The 23,808-nt window shown below is 41.8% G+C and overlaps 1 protein-coding gene across 3 annotated transcripts in view; it reads right to left on the bottom strand.

The window, feature by feature from the left end:
* The window catches only part of LOC309811101 (regulating synaptic membrane exocytosis protein 1-like), a gene marked incomplete at both ends in the record, with an annotated part of 212,974 nt that extends 189,501 nt beyond the window's left edge, over positions 1-23,473 (bottom strand). For all 3 annotated transcript variants that reach the window (XM_082633685.1, XM_082633686.1, XM_082633687.1), the window contains one exon: positions 23,310-23,473. In XM_082633685.1, coding sequence (XP_082489811.1) covers positions 23,310-23,473 — 164 coding nt within the window. The remainder of the gene's footprint in view (positions 1-23,309) is intronic.
* Between the last annotated feature and the right edge of the window lie 335 nt (positions 23,474-23,808).

Below are 23,808 nucleotides of genomic sequence, written 5' to 3'. Positions count from 1 at the left end.
GCCCAAACTTTACCAATGACTGTGCAGCCAACCCAGCGTCTTCTTCCTTTCTAAATGTGTTGTACTGCCTCTTCCACAGTTTCTGTTTTGTGTACCTGTAAATTAAGTACCCCACCTGCAGCCTCCCAAAGAGTCAAAGACGCTGATTTCACCCTGGGAGTCTGACTCTCCCAGAAGGAGCTCACGCCTATCAGCCTGGCTTCTCTCCTAACAAAGGTTTCCCTTGCAGCAGCCCTCTGGGTGAATGGCTCAAAGAGTTGGATTTACCCAGCAGGGGAGAGCCCAAAGGCCAAACAAGAAAAATCACTTCTCCCCGGAAATGACTGGCATTGCAGAGGAAGGGATTCTTCACCTCTCTCTTCTGGGAAAATTCCCCCCCAAGGCTCTCAGATTTCTGTCTCCTGTAATGAGAAGGAGGAGAGAGCAAAGAAAGGAAGACGGAGATAAAGTGCCTAAATTTCTGCCCAAATTACCCATTATTTCTTCCCTAAAGAAAAACTGAAAGCCAAAGAGTTTCCCCTTTGGGGGTGGAGGTGTAGGAACACTAGAACCGAGAGTCCAAAGGGTAAATGGATACATAGTCGTACACCTTCACATCATCCAGCCCTCGTACCAACCTGCAGTGTGAAAGATTTAGTGATGCCTGATGGGAAAAAGGCAAACACATCAACCTCTTAATTTCAAATTTGAAGGAGAAAAAATTGAGGATTAATTCTCAGACTTATATTGATTCCTTTAAGTCATTGCTATATTAAGTATAAAGAAAATTCTAGAAGGAAATTTATCTTTTAGAAAATTTGCATTACATGCTATTACCAGAGTTTCAGCAACAAAACACAGGCTGTTATTATGGGCACTTGATTTTCTCATGAGTTAAAAGCAGGCATTCTGATATATGTGGTGTTTTACATATATGTGTGTGTGTGTGTTTATATATATATATATATATATGCTTGTTATGAGCTAGAACTTGGTAGTGATAGTTAGATGTTTTTATTATATCTTTTTCTGAGTATTTTTATTATACCTTAATCTCAGCAAAGGCGCAGAACTGTGATGTATATGTCTTTTTAAAATATTGGAAAACTACTCTCATTACTCCTAATTTTGTATAAAAATATCCACATTATTCCAACTATTCACCAGTATAAGTTCATACTAGCCTTTCATTTAAACAATGTTTTTGAAGACAATTTTTAATATTTTATTCAGAATTTATTATAAGTATTTACTCAGGAGTACCATTGATTCAATGTGGAAATCTGTTAATTTTTGAAATAAGACAGTCTTGTACAAAGATTATGTCTGGCTGGAAATAGGATATTTGAGCTTCAATCTGTCTCACTGAATATAGACCATATGAATTATGTATGTAAATCCCTATGCATTCATCTGAGATTATAAACTAAATAGGTGAGTCAAATGTTTCCTTAGTAAAACAACAAAAGGGAAGAATTAAATCTGCAGGCATAATGCATGGTAAACCTATTCCAAATTGCTGATAAAATAAGGATATTAACCTAGTTGGATAGAAAAAAGCACCCACCTTCTTCTGTGTGTTCCTAAAGCTCAGGTAACTGCATTGTGCTAAAACCATGCCAATGAATAGGGGTATTCCAGCTCAGCACACAGTTGGAACTGAGGCTCCAATTGTGATTCAAAATTCCTTTGTGTACCATCAACACAGCAAGTTCTGTACTTCTGAGCTGGAACAGGTCTCACATAGTGTAGATGCACCTGTCTTTATATTCAAAGAGACGTGAACACTGGGTGCACAGAATCAATACTATTTACAGCCACACTGTTATAAGTCACGATTATTATAGCCCAAAGTTGTTAACACTGCCCATGGATGAAGGGCTGTGTCAAAGGCACCATAATACCATTGTTCTCTTGGTTATTCCTCCACTCAGCGCTGTACCACAGATGAGACCCTGCAGGGACACTGGAGTGATCAAGGTCACACAGTGAATCCTGGAGCCCGGGATGCACAGCCAGGCCTCTTTGAATCCGAAATGCACACATTCAGGCTCTCCCTCCCCTGCATCCCATAATAATTCCTACTACTAGCAGTGGTAAAACTGCACATCAGACAGACTCTTCTTTATGACCCGCATTCAGTATCTGGTTGTAAGAGCATAACGATGAAGTTTATTTCCCAGTTCCTGGAGCATTCAGTGCTCATGCTGTGTAATCTTGACCTAAATAATTTTTCCTCTATTTTCTTTTATGTAAGCAGGGATAGTAGTAATAACTGTCTTACTTACTGACACTACAGAGCCAGAAGAAGAATCAACAAGGATTGTGCACGCAAGCACTCTCTGCTTTAGGTGCAAATGTTAGTTGTTGATAATACTTGATCATAAAGGAAGCAAAGTGGACTCTGAGAGGAAAATTTCTTGTCCAATTAGATGTTAGAAGTGAGGAAAAAGGAAGTCCAAACAAGGCTCATACCTTGGACTTAAAAAAACTTCAAGGAGGTTTGTGTTCTTTCTCCGAGATTGAAGCCATCTTCCATGGGAAGTGTGGCCACTCCTGAGCTAGTCATGTCCATGCTGAGACTTTCTACATGTCTTCAGAATATTCTCAGTTCACAGTCTCATTGTTATGTCAGGCAGGGCCAAGAGATAGGGAAATGGGTTCTAGATCTTATCTGGATGCTGGGGAGCCACTGGCGCTCTCTGGGGTACGCCAGGGTGACCTCTCGAGCAGGACAGGGGCTCCGTCCCCACAGCCTATGTCAGGGCCTGCTGCATAGCAAGTGCTCAAAAATATTGGTTACAAGGATGAATAAACCTCCACAGATACAAAAGGGGTGAACTGGAATGGATGAGTAGTTTTCAGATATTTCCTTTTGCTGCAGAACTCTTTTCATCTTCAATAAGATTCCCCAAAGGCAAAATATCAAGGAGCTAAGGCTGGGGTCTGGGGATGCAGTAGCTATAGCACTATAGCATCTATGTGCCCAGACCCTGCCCACCACCCTTCTCCTTGTCTACTCACTATTACTCCCCCAAACTCTGGGGCAAATCCACCAGACAAGTGTGGAAACCACTGATTTGGATGCGGAAGCCCCTTTGGACTCCAATTCCATGAGTCTAAATATTGATTTCTATCTTCAACGGGTTGATATGTTTATATTGAAGAAAGTAAACGATTTCCTTTCTGGAATCAAGGGGCTTAATTAATAAAATACTGACTTTTTAATCATTCTAAATTGCTCACCAATATCCACGTGCTCTCTCACATTTCCTCTCCTCTCTCGCAGCTGCCTGGCCCTAGAAAGTGGCCCATGAGCAGTAGTGACATACGTCCATTTGATGCCCCCCCATCCACCTCTTCCCTGGCCATGGCCACTGTTCTGGAGGTCACTACCTCCTGATGGAAGAGGCCACCCAACCCACAAGGAGCTGTGCAAGTGAGAAATAAAGTTTTACTATGTTAAACCATGAAAATTTGAAAGTTGCTTGCATTATTTTTTCTGACAAATGCATACGTTTAATTTAATGGGGATACTTAGACTGAACAATGAATGGATCTTCTAAAACTCACTTCTCTGTTTTCCTACATAACAAGGAGTCCACAGAGTGTACTGCTTACAGAAGGCAAGGATGGTTGGGGAACAGTGGTCTAAATAGGAGGAGTGGATTTTCCAAGAACTATGTGCCATAGTTGCCCCAAAACTTATGTCATTCAATGAAAATCCCATCACTGAGTATCTTCCATACTGTCTGAGGTTTCAGGTGGATTGTGTTGTTTATAGAAAATTGGTGGGAAGAAATATTATAGAGCTAAATAAAGGTTTCATGAAGGCATACCTTCCCAATTAAATATAGAAAAAAAAAATAGAGAAATCAGTTCCCAAGTGAAGTCACCACCCTCCACAAATCTTATTCATCGCTTCACAGGCATTTCCAAATGTCCTATAGATTGACTTAAAATTTAAGATTTGTGTGATACTGTCAAACTCCCATAAGAGTCGTACAATCTGGACACCGTTAACAATTGATTTAAATATTCAATTTTGCTCATAAGTCATAGGTTTATCTTATTAATTAACTTCATATTTAACCTTTGGCTTCCTTAAGTTTTTAGGCAGTTAAGAAATTTTAACTTTACCAAATTTCTTATTTTGATTTTCAGCTAAAAGTATTAAGTGATGCTTTGCAAAGCTGCCCAGATGCCCCGTTCAAGGTGGGGGACTTACTCCCCCATATATAGGGGGTGCTCTTAGCTGGCAGCCCTCCCTTTGAATTGTCCCCTGCTAACGAGAGCCAGGTCTCTGATGTCCAAGTCCCATGCCCTGGGTGGCATGAATCCGGTGACCCATCAATGCAAGAATATTGTAACTATTTTCACAGCTCCCAAGGGGCTGACCAAGGACTTACTGGACCTGCACTGCAGCCCACCTTCTCCCACGTTCCAACTTGCTGCTTCCTTTCCCAGACAGATGTTAATCCTGAAAGCACTGCTTAAGAAACTTCTTGCACAAGAATCTCCATCCGAGTTTGTTTCAAGGGAACCTGACCGACAGTAAACCTAGATTACTCTCTAACCACGAGGATGGGAAACAAGTCAAACTGGAGTGGTCAGAGCCTTTCCCATCACACCATGTGTGCCAGGCTGTCCCTCACAGTAAAGGATGTGAAGCAAATCATGTCACTCTCTATTCTGTATCCCCAAATGCATTCAAGTCAAAATAAACAGGAGCATCCTGAGACAGAGGACAGAACATGAACTGAAGAGAGGTGTGTGAAAAAAGAGCAGGACGATGTATCTTAATAATACAGTGCTAATTTACGGAAATGTCATATGTATGTGCATACACACACACACATATATACATATTAATTTGAATATATGCACTCATTACTGAACTGAAAAATATTTTTTCTGGATGTGAAAACTGACAGTGCAGACTTGAGAATATCTAGTGTCTTTAGTGTAGAAAAAAGAAGAACTACAAAGCCTTAGTCAGGGCTCTCTCTAGGCTAGAAGAAACAGAAACTTACTCAAACTTCATCAAGATGACACAGCCAAGTCTTCAAACAGCCTCACCGTGACTCAGCCAAGAGCTCAGGATCAAAGTCTCTTTGCTTGGCGTCTTGAGGGCCAAAAGAGGGCTCTCATCTGCACGTCTCGTATCTGAAAGTCTCCCTCCCGCTGACTCCTCTTGCACGTGGTTTCCTCTGGAATCTCCTGGTACATCCATACTCCTGCTTTCCACCTCAACTATTTCAGGCTTTTTTCCTCACCCTCAAATCTCCAACCCCTATCACTCTCAGAAGATGACTCAATTCCTACTTCCCAGAAAAATAGAAACCATCGGACACGAGGTCCCTCATCTTTCCAGTCACAAATGTACCCCCTCTCTTATTCAAACCATCTTGTTTTCTACGTTCTTTCCATCGAGTTTCAATAAATATTCTTAAATTTATTTTATTTAAATACTATTTTAAAGAGGCCCACATTGGACCTACCTCTCATATCCCTCCTGGTGTCTCTCCATGACCCTCTTCCCAAAGTTCTGGAAAGATTTGCCCATTTTAATTACATGTATTTATCAACTATGTGTATGTATTTTTATAAATTTACCAGTGATATCTCCTTGTTACTGAATCCAATAGCTATTTATAAGTTTTCCTTGCATTGGATGTCTCAGCAGAATTAGTTTTTTAGTAATTTAGATATAATTTACATACAGTGAAATGCACAGGTCATAAGTGTACAGTTTGATCGGTTTTGAGGAATGCATACACATGTATAAGATACACCCCTATCAAAATATAGAGCATTTCTTTCCCTCCAGAAAAGTGCCTCCTATCCCTTTCCTGTCAAGCCCTCACCCCTGCTACCATAAAACAGAAAACCAATCTGGTTTCGAACATCATGGATTAGCTTTACCTATTCTACAGCTTCATGGAAATAGAATCATATGGTCTGCACGATTTGTCTCTAGCTTTTTCCATGCTGCATGATGTTTCTGAGATTCATGTAAGCGTTAATGCATCAGTGGTTTACTCCTGTTCATTGCTGGATAGTATTTCATTGGGTGCACATACCATAGTTTCTTTTTCCCCCCCAGGAAAGTAACAAAATATGTTCTATTCATTAATTACTTGACACAGCTCTATTATTATTATTCTTTTCTACATTTACTGGTTCAATAATATTTGATTGCCTCTTTTTAAAAAAAAATTTTTAGAGTACAGTTGCTTTACGATATTGTGTTAGTTTTTAAGTTCCTAGTTTTTAAGTTTATTCTTCTGATGATGTATATCTGGGTTATCTCCAGTTTAGGGCTATTATGAAGAAGGCTGCTATGAACATTCTTGTATAAGAATTTTTGTGAATAAATGTTTTCATTTCTCTCTATAACTAGAATTGCTACATCATAATGTAGAAGCATGTTTAATTTTTAAAGAAATTATCAAACATTTTTCTAAGGTGGTTCTACCATACTATGCTTCCATAGACAATGTGTAAGAATTCTGGTTGCTCATTACCTTCCTCAGCATTGAACACTGTCAGTCTTTTTTTTTTTTTAGGCATCCTAGTGAGAGTGTCTTATCCTCCTCAAAATATTCTCTTTCTTTGTATTTGGTTTAACACAATGTCTCCAGGGTTTTATCCTACCTTTCTTTCTCTTTAATATCTTTGCAAGGTCACTGCCCTCTTTCAGCTTTGAAAAGTGAAGATTCCTTAAGGCTCATTCCTGGATCTCATCACTCATCCTCACCAGTAGCTTCATTGCCACCTGTGCAGGGATGCTTCAATGGGAGTTTACATTTCCAGCCATCTTCTCTTCTGAGTTCCCAGCCTATAGCCTGCAGAAGCCAAATGACCAAGACCAAACTTAGGGTCTCCCTTCCTTTCCTCCAGATACTTTCCAAATCTGGTGGCACAAGTCAGAAGTCAACTCATATTCAACCCATTAAAAGGAAAAACGTGTGGCTTTTGCTTCCCTAATCTCTCTCCAATCCAAACATTTTGCCAGCCCCATGGAAGCCATTGCTCCTAGCATCTGTCACCTGGTTTTTCTGCAATAGCCTCCCCTGGGTCTGTACACACACCTGGGCCTTCATCCAATCAGTTCTTGATACTGTAGCCAGAATGATCTTTTAAAAATACTAATAGGCTCATATCATATCTCTCTGCCAAATCTTTTAGTCCTTTGGATAAAGATAAAGCTCTATTACATGACCTGGAAGACTCCACATTGTCAGGCTTTGGCCTATTTTTCCAAGACCCTCTCAAGCCATCTCCCTTTCTGCCCTTCCACGACACTGGCTTCCTTCCACTTTTTCAGACTCACCCCTTCCTCCTCCCACCAGGGACCCTCTCTTCTCCCCGCCTGCTGGGTACCTCACTCCCTATTTGCCTGACGAACTCCTCCTCATTCTCAGACCTTAGCTCAGTCCCACTGTCATTTCCAGGGAGAGCCATTCCCGGACAGCCTGATCTCCATCCGAATCTCTGCTTTATATTACCTGATCAAAGTATCATATATTGTCCTGTATTGCATTCATCACAGACATTAATTTCACATTTAATTTTAATTTTACCTAAGTAAAATGTACCTCCTCCTGCAAAGATCAGGGGCTCTGGATAGTTGTATTAATTTCAGCACAGTATCTGGCACATGATAAATGCTCAATCCATTTTCATTCCAAGAAAAAAATGACTGGGTATCATTCACTGTCCTGACCCCCTCACTGTTTCTTATTTTCATTTTGAAAGAGAACATTACTAGTCCTTGGCTGGACAATGAAGCATGTGGACTTGGATCATGTCCATCTTTAGTCCAATTAGCATGGCCAGGGTGGGAGCATATGGATATAGGGCTGCTTCTTCCAGAACAGCCACTGGGGCAAAATTCACAGAAAGTGTTGTGGTTACAAAAAGTAAGCAAATCATGTCTAGATGATGCGAATACTCTAAATGAGATAAAATTAACTTCCTTAAAGAAGACTTTACAGAAAGAACACTTTAGTTTTCAGGTGTATGGGTGTGAGGTTTATACATACAGATGCATGGGTGAGATGGGTGTGTTCACAGATCTGTATGTGGGGTGCCATCCCTTCCCTATCTCCTTGATTCTTTCTTTGGGTCATTGACCAAGAGTCTAGCTGAAGCCAAACCTCCAAATGAGGGACAACCAAGGAAAGCTCTTCTCACAATGAACAAAAAACACCTGGCTTTTCTAAGTGAAAAAACAAGACATGATTTCAATCTGTACGTAATTCAAGTGCATGGTAGGAAAAGCTATTTAAAATCATAAATAAATTACTGCATATTGAAAACATTGTCTCTTTCAGAGATGTACTAAAATTAAAAATAAAATGATCACAGTTAAGAAGTATTGATACAACTTAAATATAATTGCAACAAATACCATTGCAAATGGAATCTTTAAATAAAGTATTTCTTGATCCCTGTAAATGACCTACTTATTTTGATTAATATGAAATATAACCAAATTCAAAATCAACAAAGTAATTAGAGGTTGCTTTGGGGTTTTCCATAATAGGATGTAATCTTACAGAGCAGGTAAATCAAACCAAAATTGAAAAAAATTAATTGTTTGAATTTGATGGTAGCTAAAATCAAACTGTTGGGAGGTAGTGTGACAGTGGAAAAATTACTGGACCAGGAGAAAGAAAATCCCAAGTCTTACACTTAGCTCTCTTACTAATTAATAATGAAAAGCTGAAAGGATGTCTGGGCTTCAGTTTTCTCTTCTTAAAAGTGGAGTTGGAATAAGTCTTCAGTGGCTAAAATGTGTTATCTTGACTGCAACTCTCATCAGTTGATGGCTTGGAGTGTCCCATCTAGAAAGGTACTGAGGCATCCAGCATTTATCAGAGATGCTGTTCCATCTTCAGGAAGTTGTCTATGCATTCTGAGTATTTGCCAGCCCTGGACCAGGCAGCCTCCAAGCTCCCACCTGTCCCCATCTCAACTCAGTCTAGCTGTCTTGTGTCAAAGACCAGTGCTTCCAGGGAGATCAGCTCAGTGCTTTGTGACCACCTAGAGGGGTGGGATAGGGAGGGTGGGAGGGAGATGCAAGAGAGAGGAGATATGGGGATATATGTATACCTATAGCTGATTCACTTTGTTATATAGTAGAAACTAACACAACATTGTAATGTAATTATACTCCAATAAAGATGTTAAAAAGAAAAAAAAAAGAAAAAAAGAAAAAGAAAGACCAGTGCTTCTGTGCCCTGGGCCTTCAGACTGTGCAGCTCAGTTCAGCCAGCACTTGCTGAGGTCCCACTGTGTAAGAGCCACAGGTTAGACAATGGGAATACAAAGATGAGTAAAAGAAGACACCTTCTTTCAAAGAGTTTAAGTCTGGAAGAAGATGGATAAAGATGTGGTACATATATACAATGGAATACTACTCAGCCATAAAAAGAATGAAATAATGCCATTTGCAGCAACATGGATGGACCTAGAGATCATCATACTGAGTGAAGTACGTCAGAAAGAGAAAGACAAATACCATATGATAATCACTTACAGGTGGAATCTAAAAAAAGGATACAAATGAACTTATATACAAAACAGAAATAGACCCACAGACATAGAAAAAAAACTTATGGTTACCAAAGGGGAAGGGGGGGTGAGGGATAAATTAGGAGTTTGGGATTAACATATACACACTACTATACATAAAATAGATAATCAACAAGGACTGTATAGCACAGGGAGCTCTAATCAACATTTTGTAATAACCTATAAGGGAAAAGAATCTGAAGAAGAATAGATATATATGTATAACTGAATCACTTTGCATACACCTGAAACTAAAACAACATTGTAAATCAACTATACTTCAACCTTAAAAAACGTTTAGAAGATGACTTAACCAGGCAGCATTTTTTAATTAAAAATATAGTCCGTATAATACTTTACGGTCATAAGCATCTAATCTAATTCTGAACATCAAATCAGAGAACCCATATTATGCTTTACACTCTTACTGAAGTTAATGATGTTTTAATGCAAAGGAAAAGTTTCCATTAAGCTTGTCTGTCTAGAGGATTAATTTTTAAAATATATTGTTTACATCCTCCAACATTGACATTCGAGCACTTTCAGAATGCTGTCCTTCCAAAAGCCATGAATGATACATTAAGAGTACAACACATCATCTGAAAATCCTATTTCAATTTAACCTTGTCATATTTAACAACCAGAATGCTCTCCTCATACATTCTGGCCAACCTGCTTCTCTCAATAGCCAAAACCCTCAGCTCATTTTTTTGCTTTCAGAAGCTGCTGATGGAACTCTCCTGGTTAGAATACACTTCCCACTCCAGCCACCTACTCACACCCTGTGAATCCATCCAGCAGCCTCAGATGGCTCCTCTGTTCCACACCCTCTGGATGGATTCATTCATCCACACACACTGTTTAGAAAATCCAGGAGCCTATCACGTGACCAGCACTGTGCTCATATGAGAGCTACAAATGAGAATGACCCTGCTTTCAGGAGCTGATGCTGAGGTGACAGTGTCAGGGGAGCAAGGTTCCAGAAAAGATGTGCACAGAGGACAAACATAAAAATTAATCTGGAAAGTCCGGGAAGATGTGCCAGATGAGGGGTCATGGGATAATTTGAAAGGCTATGTAAACATGAGGTAGATGAAGAAAAAGGAAATTCCTGACAGAGAGAAAAGCACAAGTGGAGCCACCAAGCTCTGAGGCAGCTATGGCGCCTTGGGCACGAGGCTCTAAGACACTAGAAGGCTATGTGTGGACCCCTGAGAGGACATGCAGGTTGCAGATTAGGAGGTTTAAACTTTACTCTGAAAGCAAAGGGGTTTTCCTGATGGGATGTGATCAGAGGGATTTTAGAGAGGTTCCCCCGACAGCAGTGTGGGGACGGAGGAGGTCTGGCTGGTGTCAGGGAAAGGAATTAGGTTACTGCAGGCATCCAGGGGAGCAGGGATGAGAGTCTGTATTCAAGTAAAGGCAATGGAATTGGAAGAGAAAGGAGAAATTCAAAGAAGATGGAATCTGAAGGATTTTACATCAGAATGAACGAGCAGTTGCAATGGTGATTACCCACAAAGACAGGGATTATAGAAAAGCATCAAGTTTAAGCAGAAAGTCAAGAAATGGATGATGGGTAACACTCAGCTTGAAGCACCTATGGGACATCCAGGTGGAGACATTTAGCAGGTGGTCAGGTACACAAATCCAGAATTTAGTACAGAATTCCAATGTAGTAATACAGACTTGGGATCATAAACACATAAGTGTGACTGAGTCCATGACTAGAAACTGCATAGAAAAAGGCAAATCAGAAGGAAATGGAATTATAGAAGGAAGGGCAAGAAGAGCTCTCTCTCTCTCTCCCTCTCTCTCTCTCTCTCTCTCTCTTTCTATATATATATATATATATATATATATATATATATACATTCTTATTTTGTATTCTTTTCCATAGGGTTTATCACAGGATATTGAAAATAGTTCCCTTTGCTGTACAGTAGCACCTTGTTGTTTATCCATTTGGACTGTGCTTTTTTTAATTGCATGTGGGACTCCAGGAATCTTCCACCTTGCTATCTTTATAGAAGGCAGGACTAGGAAGCCATCTGACTGATTTTCAATCATAGTTCTACTCAACGGTGACGATTACAGCTCCAAATACCAGGAAATCCCTTTCTAATACCTGTGTCTGGGACAATACTCAGATGATACTATCTTCTTCAGACTGGTATCAAGATTTTACTCCAGGCTGCTATATATTAGGTCACTATATTTGGCCTAGGGAACATAGACATCTGTAAATTGAAATATTCAGCCTAATTGTAAGAAGATTTTATGGTATTTTATTTTTCCAAATTACATTTTATGACAATTGTTATGATGATTCTGAAGAATATCAAAGTAGAAACTCTTCATAATTTTTACTCTTACCAAAAATGTAATATCTAAAATATATCATCCAGCTCACATAGACATCCCTTTATTTCAGACATCAGGGTGTAAAATGTATCATTTTCTTCTCCAGAAAAAAAAATAAAATAAAAGTTTAGGAAAGAAGACTTAAGCTCCAATATATTATGAGACAGAGATAGCTAAAGCAGATAAATCTGCTAAGCTATTTTTTTTAAAAAAAAGGAAATCCATTGGGTTACTTTACCTCTGTTTTCATCTCTTTCTACTAAGGCACTAATCTTTCTGACCTGGATAAAACTTCTGAATGTAGATATGTGTGTGTATATATATATATATATATATATATATATATATATATGTATATATATAGTACCCTATATTTAAAGAAAACTGATACATTGATTTATGAATTTCATAGATATTACAAACACCATCTGCCTAATTTTTCTAAAATGTAAACCCCTAATTAAAAAATGGAACAACTAGCCACCTAAACAAAGAGCTTCTCCTTGCATGTTAAGAGCTATGTTTAAACTACAAGAATGATAATGTGTCATGTGACACTTGTGCACTGATCACTTACAACTTTAAAATAACTCGGTATTCTTCAGACTATACTACAAAGCTACATAATCAAGACAGTATGGTACTGGCACAAAAACAGAAATAGAGATCCATGGAACAGGATATAAAGCCCAGAGATAAACCCACATGCATATGGTCACCTTATCTTTGTTAAAGGAGGCAAGAATATACAATGGAGAAATGACAGCTTCTTCAATAAGTGGTTCTGGGAAAATTGGACAGCTACATGTAAAAGAATGAAATTAGAGCACTCGCTAACATCATACACAAAAATAAACTCAAAATGGATTAAAGACCTAAACGTAAGGCCAAACACTATAAAACTCTTACAGGAAAACATAAGCAGAACACTCTATGACATAAATTACACCAAGATCCTTTTTGACCCACCTCCTACAGAAATGGAAATAAAAACAAAATAAACAAATGGGACCTAATGAAACTTAAAAGCTTTTGCACAGCAAAGGAAACCATAAACAAGATGAAAAGAAAACCCTCAGAATGGGAGAAAATATTTGCAAATGAAGCAACTGACAAAGGATTAATCTCCAAAATTTACAAGCAGCTCACGCAGCTCAATATCAAAAAAGCGAAAAACCCAATCCAAAAATGGGCAGAAGACCTAAATAGACATTTCTCCAAAGAAGATATACAGATTGCCAACAAACAGGTGAAAGGACGCTCAACATCACTAATCATTAGAGAAATGCAAATCAAAATTACAATGAGGTATCACCTCACACCAGTCAGAATGGCCATGATCAAAAAATCTACAAACAATAAATGCTGGAGAGGGTGTGGAGAAAAGGGAACCCTCTTGCACTGTTGGTGGGAATGTAAATTGATACAGCCTCTATGGAGAACAGTATGGAGGTTCCTTAAAAAACTAAAGATAGAACTACCATACGACCCAGCAATCCCACTACTGGGCATATACCCTGAGAAAACCATAATTCAGAAAGAGTCATGTGCCACAATGTTCACAGCAGCTCTATTTACAATAGCCAGGACATGGAAGCAAGCTAAGTGTCCATGGACAGATGAATGGATAAAGAAGATGTGGCACATATATACAATGCAATATTACTCAGCCATGAAAAGAAACAAAACTGAGTTATTTGTAGTGAGGTGGATGAACCTAGAGTCTGTCATACAGAGTGAAGTGAGTCAGAAAGAGAAAAACAAATACCACATGCTAACACATATATATGGAATCTAAAAAAAAAAAAAAAAAAAAAAAAGGTTCTGAAGATCCTAGGAGCAGGGCAGGAACAAAGATGCAGATGTAGAGAATGGACTTGAGGACAGCGGGAGGGCGAAGGGTAAGCTAGACAAAGTGAGAGAGTCGCATGGACATATATACACTACCAAATGTAAAATAGATAGCTAGTTTGAAGCAGCCACATAGCACAGGGAGATCAGCTTGGTGTTTGTAACCACTTAGAGGTGTGGGATAAGAAGGGTGGGAGGGAGACGCAAGAAGGAGGAGATATGGGGATATATGTATGTGTATAGCTGATTCACTTTGTTATAAAGCAGAAACTAACACACCATTGTAAAGCAATTATACTCCAAAAAGATGTAAAAAAATAAATAAATAAAATAAAATAACTCGATATTCTTGAGATTAAGAAAACTGCTCATGTATCGATCAAGAATAATGTTTTGCGTGCAGAAATGTAAGTTGGGAGCTAATCGAATAGACTACATAAAGTTTAGCCAATACAGACAGAAAGCTCCATCAATAACCACTACTACAGGAGTTCCCATTTGTGAATATGCAGACCATGCATGAGAGTCCGTGAAAAGAAGCTAAGCTGTAGGACATTTACATGACAGTACAGACACCTTAATTGGTTTTCAATTCACATCCCTTCTCTATGTAAATATAATGGCATCTTCCAGACAATGATTATCTGACATAATGATGGGAAATATAAAAATATATACTAAATAATATGTAAATCATTAGCGCGGTATTATCATTTACACTACATAAAGATATCTATTTGGTTCATTGTGGTTCTTTAATATCTAATTAAACACTTTACTTTCAAATTGCATGAAATTACTTTCTGTAATATTATCTTATTTTATTATCTAAACTTCAGAAGAATGATCAGAATATTGCATCCTAAAATCCAGTTAAATGTCTTCTCTAAATCACAGGCTGCTCCTTTGCAAGGCCCGAAGAAAAATCTTCAGAGAGAGAGCCCTGCACGAGGTTGCATTCCTCGTTACTGTTATTTGAAAAGTGTTTTGAACTTTTAAATTCAACTTTGTCATAAAAGGTAGCATTCCACTGAGAATCCATTAAAGATAATACCTGATTCTGAGCAAAAGCCTTTCCATTTACCAAAAGATGATTTTCAAGATTCTACATCTACAACTCGCTTGTGTTACTTATTGAAAATTACTAATTGCTATATTTTATGACAGTTAATTGCTTAAACTTTCTGAAGTTTTTAATGAATAATTTGTTTCAGGGAAAGCAAAACTTATAAAGAGGGAGATAATTTAATGTATCATCTGGATTGAAATTCAAAACTGAGAGAAAGGGGTACTAGCCATAATTACAGTGCAAATGTGGCATCAACAGATACTGTCCTGGGCAAACCAACATGTACAGCCACTTTCTTTCGAAACATTCTATTTTTTATTTAAATAAATGTTCATATGTACGAGAAGTGTTCACAAGTTAGCAAAAGATGAAGGAATATCTAAAGTCTATTCTGCAGGCCTAAATAGACATTTCTCCAAAAAAGATGTACAGATGCCCAAGAGGCACATGAAAAGATGCTCAACATCGCTAATTATTAGAGCAATGTAAATCAAAACCACAGTGAGGTATCACCTCATACCAGTCAGAATGACATCATCAAAAAATCTACAAACACTAAATCCTGGAGAGGGTGTGGAGAAAAGGGAACCCTCCCAGACTGTGGGACCATAAACTGGTATAGCCACTATGGACAACAGTATGGAGGTTTCTCAAAAAACTAAAATAGAGCTGCCATATGGTCCAGCAATGTGACTCATGGGCATATACCCAGACAAAACCCTACTTCAAAAAGACACTTACACCCCAATGTTCATAGCAGCACTATTTACAATAGCTGAGACATGGAAACAACCTAAATGTCCATCAGCAGAGGAATGGATAAAGAATATGTGATACATATATACATGGAATATTAGTCATAAAAAGAATAAAATAATGCCATTTGCAGCAACATGGATGGACCTAGAAATTGTCATACTGAGTGAAGTGAGTCAGAAGGAGAAAGACAAATATCATATGATATTACTTATATGTTGAATCTAAAATACGATATAAATGCATTTACTCACAAAACAGAAACAGACGCAAAGACATAGAGAACAGACTTTGGGTTACCAAGGGGAGGTGGGTGGGGAAGGGCTGGATTGGGAGGTTGGGATTAGCAGATGAAAAGTATTATTTACAGGATGGATAAACAACAAGGTCCTACTGTATAGCACAGGGAACTATATTCAATATCTTGTACTAAACCATAAGGGAAAAGAATATGAAAAAGAATACATATATATATAAGATATATATATATATATATAACTTAATCACTTTGCTGTACAACAGAAACTAATGCAACATTATAAATCAACTGTACTTCAATAAAATAAATTTTTAAAAAGTAAGGTCAATTCTGCAGTATATTCCCCTTTCACCATCCACAGAACACTGACCTAGATCAAAATAAAGGTACATAAACCTGAAAAGTGTAAGAATATACATAAGAAAGCCTGAGACATCCAGCACAGAATCTTAAAAAGTTCTTCAACACATACAATCTATTCAATCTAACCCATACCCAACAGTAAACTGATATGAAAGAGGAATTACTACTTGACAAGTACATGGCCCCTTATTCAGCTAATTTAAAGTGAATAATTTATTAAATCCGGTGAAACTAAAATCATCAGTCTGTTTCTCCCGATTTTTTTCTAGCAAAAGTTGAGGGAATGACCCTAAGCTAAATTCTCTGCTCACTTTTGAATTAAGGTTACCTTTTAGCTATTTCAAACTCTATCACTTTGCCCACATTGCTTTTTGTGCTAAAGACATTTATGAGCTATTTAATGAGAAAGAAAGAAAAATGGAAGGAAGGTAAATATAACCTCAGGTCAAACCCTGGACTTATTTTACCTTTGACCTCTTCGCCAAATTCTCACCCTGGTGGCTGAAGCCCTGGACACACCTCCCTGCTAGCACGATATGATGGATGGATTCTTCTACAAGAACCCATCTCCGTGGGACCTCTAGTAGCTGCAATCATCACAGGAAAAGATGTTCTGGGGATTCTTCTGTAGTTTTACAAGGTAAAGATTATAATGCCACCTTTCCTTGGTACAGCACTTTGAAGTTTAGGACGCCTCTACAATCATGTTAAAGCCTCGTAGGTTAGAAGGGCAGACATGATCACTTTCACCTAACACAGGAAGAAACTGGGGTGCGGATGAGTTAACATATTGATGTTTACACCTATAGAAAGTGTCAGTGTTAAGAGCAGAATCTAGTCCACTGCTCTATCTAACTATCTGATGCTCACGTCCCCTTCTGGTCACAGCAGTTTTATTTTTATTTATTTATTTATTTTTTACATCTTTATTGGAGTATAATTGCTTTACAATGGTGTGTTAGTTTCTGCTGTATAACAAAGTGAATCCACTACACATGTACGTATGTTCCCATATCTCTTCCCTCTTGCGTCTCCCTCCCTCCCACCCTCCCTATACCAATGGCAGTTTTAAAATGGTAGGAACTAAGCCAATGTCGGGCTAAAGCAGAAGACTCTCTCTTTACTCTACCCAACAGCCCAATTCCTGACCCAAGTCTCATACCTGACACAGTGGTCTTATTGTTGAATTGAATAGCACATGATACTTTGTTAGAAATAGCCTACCGAACATACAAAATTCAGAACAATAGTAGAGAGAAGAGAGAACCTCCTGGTGGAGGAGCATGGTGGGAAGATGCGAAGGCATTCGAGCACACTGTCAGCTAATGAGTCAGATCAGAGAGCGCAGGTGCACACGGACTTAGCCAGTCACCTGTGGCCCGTTCCAGAGCCTGGAGACTGGAGTCCTCGGAAAAGGCTGGAAAATGCCACTAGCCACGTGACATCTTTCTTGCTCCTTTAGTTTATTTTCTGGACTCCAGGATCAAATGTCTTAAGGAAAGGGTCTGGAAGGCATTGAGCTAGTTCTGGGAATTTCACTAACAGAAACTAATAGACTAGTCACAAAGTAGACCTCTCAAGAGGTGAGCATGGGGCAGAGTGAAATATGTAACGTATCCAGCCAAATGCCTAAATGTTAAGCTCCTTCCCCAGTGGAAGAGGGAAACAAACCATAATAGCCAAAGCTTGATGCACTTTTGAAAAGACTTATAAGAACACTAAAGGTTTGGAGTCCGTGTATGTGGGTTCTGGGTTCTATTACTTCAGTTGCCTCGTGCCTCAGGCCAACTTAGTTCAACTCTCAGGACCAGCTCTAAAATACCCAACTCCCATCACAGGACAAAATGTAGAAGTTGTTTAAAGATATAAAATAGTCCATAATGATCAATGAACTGCAATTCAATGAACTTTACGATCCATGGTACAGCAAGCTCATCCACCTGCATATTGCAGATGTAGGAAGATAGTAATATTATTGCAGGAATTGCTACTTTATATCTTTGCAGGAAGCTGGATCTTACTGCGCAGGTTAAATTCAAACCACTCTCTCATCTGACCGGTTGAGCAAGTAACATTCCCAAGGTGCTGTGTTTCTATTCAAGTCCGCAGGGGCACCTAGAGCTCACACTGGTTTCCATATTCTACTCCAGACTTAGTAATCTATTTACCTCAGCAATGGTGCCCCTCACTTCTGGTTAAGAAGGAATACACACAGGTAAAAGAGAGTCAAGACAGGTTGGCAAAAATGTGAACTAAGTGCTATGCTTCTTACCCTCTATTCTCTTTGACAACGCCTTACTTCTTTCATTTTTTTTTTTTTTAGGCTTCCCTTTTCTGAATTTTCTCCATGAGCATTTGGGCATGCACATTTACTAAGACAGGTTTTTGCTGAAAGCAGAAAACTGCAATGGTTCAGGGATAACCTTCCCTAAATGTAACCCTATCCATTAGGGGTGTGAAGGAGACTAGACATTTCCTCTCCCCGACTTTTCTACTTAACACAGCATCTGGGAACATGTAGACACCTGCTCATGCTTTAGCAGCTTTCTCAAATTACTCTTTGCTTTTTCTCTTTTCCCTTCTTACCCACCTCTGCCTCAGCAACTTGAGAGAATATTTTGGGGTGTAAGACATGAAAATCTTTGCAAACCTCAATGAAAACATGATACCTACATTCTGGGGACTCTGTCCTCACTCCAACCCAGCTGCCTCCAACTACCTTTCCTTCTTTTCCCAGTTGCTAATTGAGCCTTCTGGATACATTTTGGCTCACAATATTATAATTGGTTGGAGGGAGAAAAAAGAGAAAGAAAAGCTGAAGGTGCAAGGGTTCTACCCCTCTACTTTGCCTCTCCTCTCACACAGGAAGTAGGTACTACAGATGTTTGAAGAGCTAGTGGGCGTGAGGGTCCCTGTTAAGAGAGAGGGAGAAGTCCAAAGTCAATGTTCTTTATAAACCAAATCACACAATGAATTGTAGGATTTGTGAGACATAAAGAACCTCCTAGAATCCCAATTTAATTTTCTTGCCCACATTTATACAATTTAAGAGGCAGGACTAGAATCTGAACCCCGAATGCTCAGACCCAACATTAATGGACTTACCATTGTGCTTTTTATTATCTTCAAACTGGGGACAATTCCCTTGTTCTCAGTCCACTGGGAAATTCTATTAAGAGTGTGGGTGAAGCTCCAGGGTCCCCTATAATCAGCAGCTGATCTTCTGAATCAGCCTAACCTGTCAAACCCCTCCTCTGAAACTGAGGGATGAACAGACATTAATCTAAGGAAGAGGTAGATGAAGTGCAGGCTTCTTGAGGGTCAGAGGACAGTGCAGCATGCGGGACGATACGTGGACTGAGAATAAAAGGTCTGGGTTTGAATCCTGGCCGGGCCATATTATGTGAGTAGGTTCAAGGTATTCCAGGAACCCTCTAAGGGCAGGATGAGGATTTGCGGGTTATATGACCCTACTTACCTTCTGCACAAGCTGTATGTGAGAATACAAATATACATATATTGAACTTGAACACAGTTCAAGTCTTTGTCATTTGGTTCAATAACCATCTAGAATAATGGCCAGCATGAGGTAAATGCTCAATAAATGTTAGTAGTTCTATTAAATATTCCCACACGGTTCTCAATTCCCAACCGCTAGCCATTGTTTTCAGTCTCTGCTTCTATATTTTTTCTCTTGTCTTGCTACTCTATAGTTCCTTTCTCTATGAAGCTTTTATAAAAATGAAATAAGATTTTAGATCTAATGCGATCTTCTCTGATTTAGGTCCCAGATAACGCAGTTTTCAACCCATGTAATATACTGCCTCTTGGTGTCTGGTGATGGTTACTTGAACGAGTATTCATTGAGGAAGTTAGGTTTCAAAAGACTTCTAGAACACACACTCACACCCACACCTACACACATCTACACACACACTCCAAAACCCTACGAAGATTAAGAAAGACCTTCTTTCTGCAGGGAATTAGATCAACCATTAGAAATTATTTGCAGGAGTCAACTATTTTTTGTTAGATGGGAATGGCATTTGAAATCAGTGCACTTTGCCAACAAAATGAATTATTTTTATGACAAAGTACTTATAATTTCAAAGAAAATTTTTTCCTGAAATCTTGAGGTGAAAGTAGCTTCATTATCCTTTTCCATCTATACATATTTAAAGACATTATCAAGGCCAAATTCGAGTAGTAATATACAATTAAGGCTGATGAAACTGTACGAATATATTTTACTTGATGTTTTATAATGTTTCTTTAGTGTGTTCGCCCATCAGTTTTCTCTCTTCTCTCTACTAGTGCCTGTTTTTACAAATTGTGAACAGAGAGAACACACAGGAAGTAGGGAGCTCAGGCGATGGCTCTGCAGTAATGACCAAGGGGAATTTTAAGTCTAAATGCTGAGTTACCAGGACTTTAGCTTCACAGGGCCTTTTGTGGGACTAAATTCTCAGATATGTGATATAACGACGGCGCGCTACCGCCAAAACTCATCTCCAATTTAACGACTATTTCAAAGGCTGTGAAAAGCCTCCTGTTTTCCAGTCTACCTTTATGCAAAGTATAGAAAGGGTCACCATCCATGACTCTGTGTCATTAAGTTCCCATATAGGTGTGTCATCTGAATAACCCCTACCTACAGTCCTCAGTTTTTAAGACAGAAACTGTCCTCTAGAAAAAAGCACATCTCTGTTCCACTAATGTGTGGACAACGTGACAGACTTCCAGGGCAGCAAACTGGGATTCCAAAACATCCCCAGTCTGCCCCCACACAGAAGGCCAAGACATTAGCAGCGGAGGCTGATGGATAAAGTTAGTGCTGAGGCCTGGGATTGCAGAGGCTGTGGTGTGACAGCATTACACACTGCAATAGTTAGAGAATCCGTGCAATAAAGGAGCACCACGTGCGTGCCAGGGAGAGCAGGCATGGCACAGCAGTGGGAAAGATGCTTTGGATGTGAGCACTTGGACGGCGTCCTTCATTTTTATTTGTCCATAGAAGCCTGTAGGATCTGATGCCTCCTAGAACACCCCCTTCCCCACTTAGAGCCCCTCTCTCCACCAGCCCTGAAACAGCCAGTGAAGAGGAGCGATGCCCACTGGCTTGCCCTGCGCCCTTCCTTCCCAGTCAGGCAGCAGCCCATGTTTCCCATCGCCTGCTGGAGGCCTCTGTCTACCTGCTGTCTGCAGTGAACACCGAAAGGAATGGGAGCAAAACGGTGCATCCTGACCAGCAGAAGAGGTGTCCGGGACAGGTGGCGGTGGGGGGGGGGGGGGCTGTGACGGGTGAGGACAAGACGGACGGACAACCAGACAGACAGACAGCAGCACCAGCAGACACCATGCATGACTTCCAGGCTCAGACGAGGGGAAGCCTGCAGCGCCAGGGACCTTCCACCAGGGACAGGCAGCAGATGAACGAGATTCTGCTTCCTGCACGCCTGCAGGCTTCCAGTCCCTGTTTTCTGGCTAAGAAGGAACAGGGAATCCAGAAACCTGCTGCTCTTCAGAGAACCAGGCCAGCTCCGGCCTTCGCCGTTAACGGCCCCTCTCTCTGCGTCTACGATCAAAGGGCAGGGATGACTGGATTTCTCCCCTTGTGCTGTGACCAGCCCTCACTGCTTTCCCTCAACGCCCCCTCTCCCATCTGGGCTGCAGCTGCGCTCGTGGAGACCTGGGCATGCTGCCCCTCTAGTTCTCTGCTGCCAGGCTCTGCCGCCCCAAGGGGGAAGAGGGAACCTTCCCTCCGGTGACAGCACCTTCTCTTCAGGAGGCCATCTCGGGGGCGGGGGAGAGGCGGGAGGGCGTGCGCCGGGCCCGGGGTGGGGTACGGGGGGTGCCGCCCCTCCTTTGCTCTCCGCTGTAACTCCACATGCAACAGGCTCCCTCCGGCTCTTCATTCCGATCTTCCGCCCCAGATACACCTTCTGGCCTTAACGCGGGGAACCAAGGAACTAGTCCCCATCAGGGCCTCTAGATTTCCTCACTGGCAAGTTGAAAACTTTCCCCAATACAGGAGGACCTCTCGGGGAAGGCAGGGCTTACGTCCCCTTCGGCTCCACTGCACGGGGATGGGAGGGAGGTGGGAGGCCAGCACCTTGGGAGCAGTTTCGCCCGAGACTAAGGCAGGTGGCAGGGCAGTGTCACACGCGCCTGCCTTGCCAGCCACCAGCCCCGTCCCCTCCCCAGACCCAGGAAAACGGGGCGCTGGACGGAGATCCCCTGAAGGGTTGATGGGCTTTAAAGAAGGGGGGATGTGTGCAAAGAATCAGTCCCCTTACGTTACGGCTTGCACCAGGAAACGAGAAGGCCCTGGAACTCCCTTGGAAACCAGTAAAGAGGAACCTCTCTTTTATTCGGGCCAGAGTCCCCATCAGCTTCTCCCATTATTAAAAACTTTGCATTGCCAATGGCATCGTATACGGGGAGGAACATCTGTCTTCACACAGGTATTCCGTGCAGAAGACCCCGAAGCAAAGGTTAGAGAGACGCTGAAGAAGCAGGTTACCAAAGATGGCAACTGCCCAAAAAAAAAGACCCAACCTCGAGCTGTGAGATGAATGAGTAGCAAAATGAACACTCACAATAAGCATTTTTCTTACACCAGTACTGACACCCTCGGCTGGGGCGATCCCAACCGGCTCGACAACTCCAGGGAAAGAAGAGCTATTCCCAGCAGCTCTTCGCCCGCCTCCTCCCCGTCCTCCGCTCAGCCCCTGCCCCTCACCTGCTGCCGGCCCAGGGCCGTTCCTTCCACGCGGGCGGAATCGGCTCTTCTCAGCCTGGCACATCCCACCCCGCCTGGCGCCGTCCCCCACCCCAGTCCTCCCCGGCACCTGGGTCCCCAGCCGTCCTCTCCGGGCTCCCGGCTCAGGGCTCAGCGCAGCCCCGCCTGCCCCCTGTCCTCCCACCCTCCTCCCTGCCCCGGCCCCGCGCCCCCGGCCCCCAGGCGGGCGCCTCCGCCCGCACCCGGCACCCGGTCCGCCTCTAACCCACACGCAGCCGGTAGGAGCGGGTGACGGCGGGGAACGGCCCGGTGGAGGCACGGATGGCGCGGCCGCGCCGGCTTACTTGAGCATGGCTTCTTCCTTCTCCTCCTCTTCTTTCTGCCGGTCCATCACTGCCATGATGATGTTCCTCTCCTCCTCGGTCAGGTGGCTCAGGTCGGGCAGCTCGGGCATCGGGGGAGGCACGGTGGGCGGGCGGGGACCGCGGGGCCCCACGGCCGAGGACATCTTCGCGGCCTGCCCGCCCCTCGGCTGGCCTGGGCTCGGCGCGGGCGCACCTTCCGACGCACGCCCGGCGGCTGCGCCCCTGCTCGGCTCACCGCGGAGCCCTCCCGGCGGCGGCGGCGGGGCAGGGGAGCGCGCGAGCCCGGGCTGTCATGGTCCTCCGCCTCCACCCAGCCCCGGATGCTGCCTTTGTTTTGGTGGCCCTGGCGAGGCGCGGGCGCCCGGGCGCTTCCCGCAGCCCAGCCTCCCGGGCGGGGGCGGGTGCGCGGGCTCGGGCGCGCGGGGGGCGAGGATGCTCGGGCTCGGCCGCCTCCGTCCGCGGTGCGGGAGGAGAGTTG

Source organism: Mesoplodon mirus (genome assembly GCF_964341445.2).
Source record: "Mesoplodon mirus genome assembly, chromosome: 10".
Taxonomy (NCBI): domain Eukaryota; kingdom Metazoa; phylum Chordata; class Mammalia; order Artiodactyla; family Ziphiidae; genus Mesoplodon; species Mesoplodon mirus.
The sequence above is the reverse complement of the archived record's forward strand: the minus strand, read 5'-3'. Positions and strand labels throughout refer to the sequence as shown.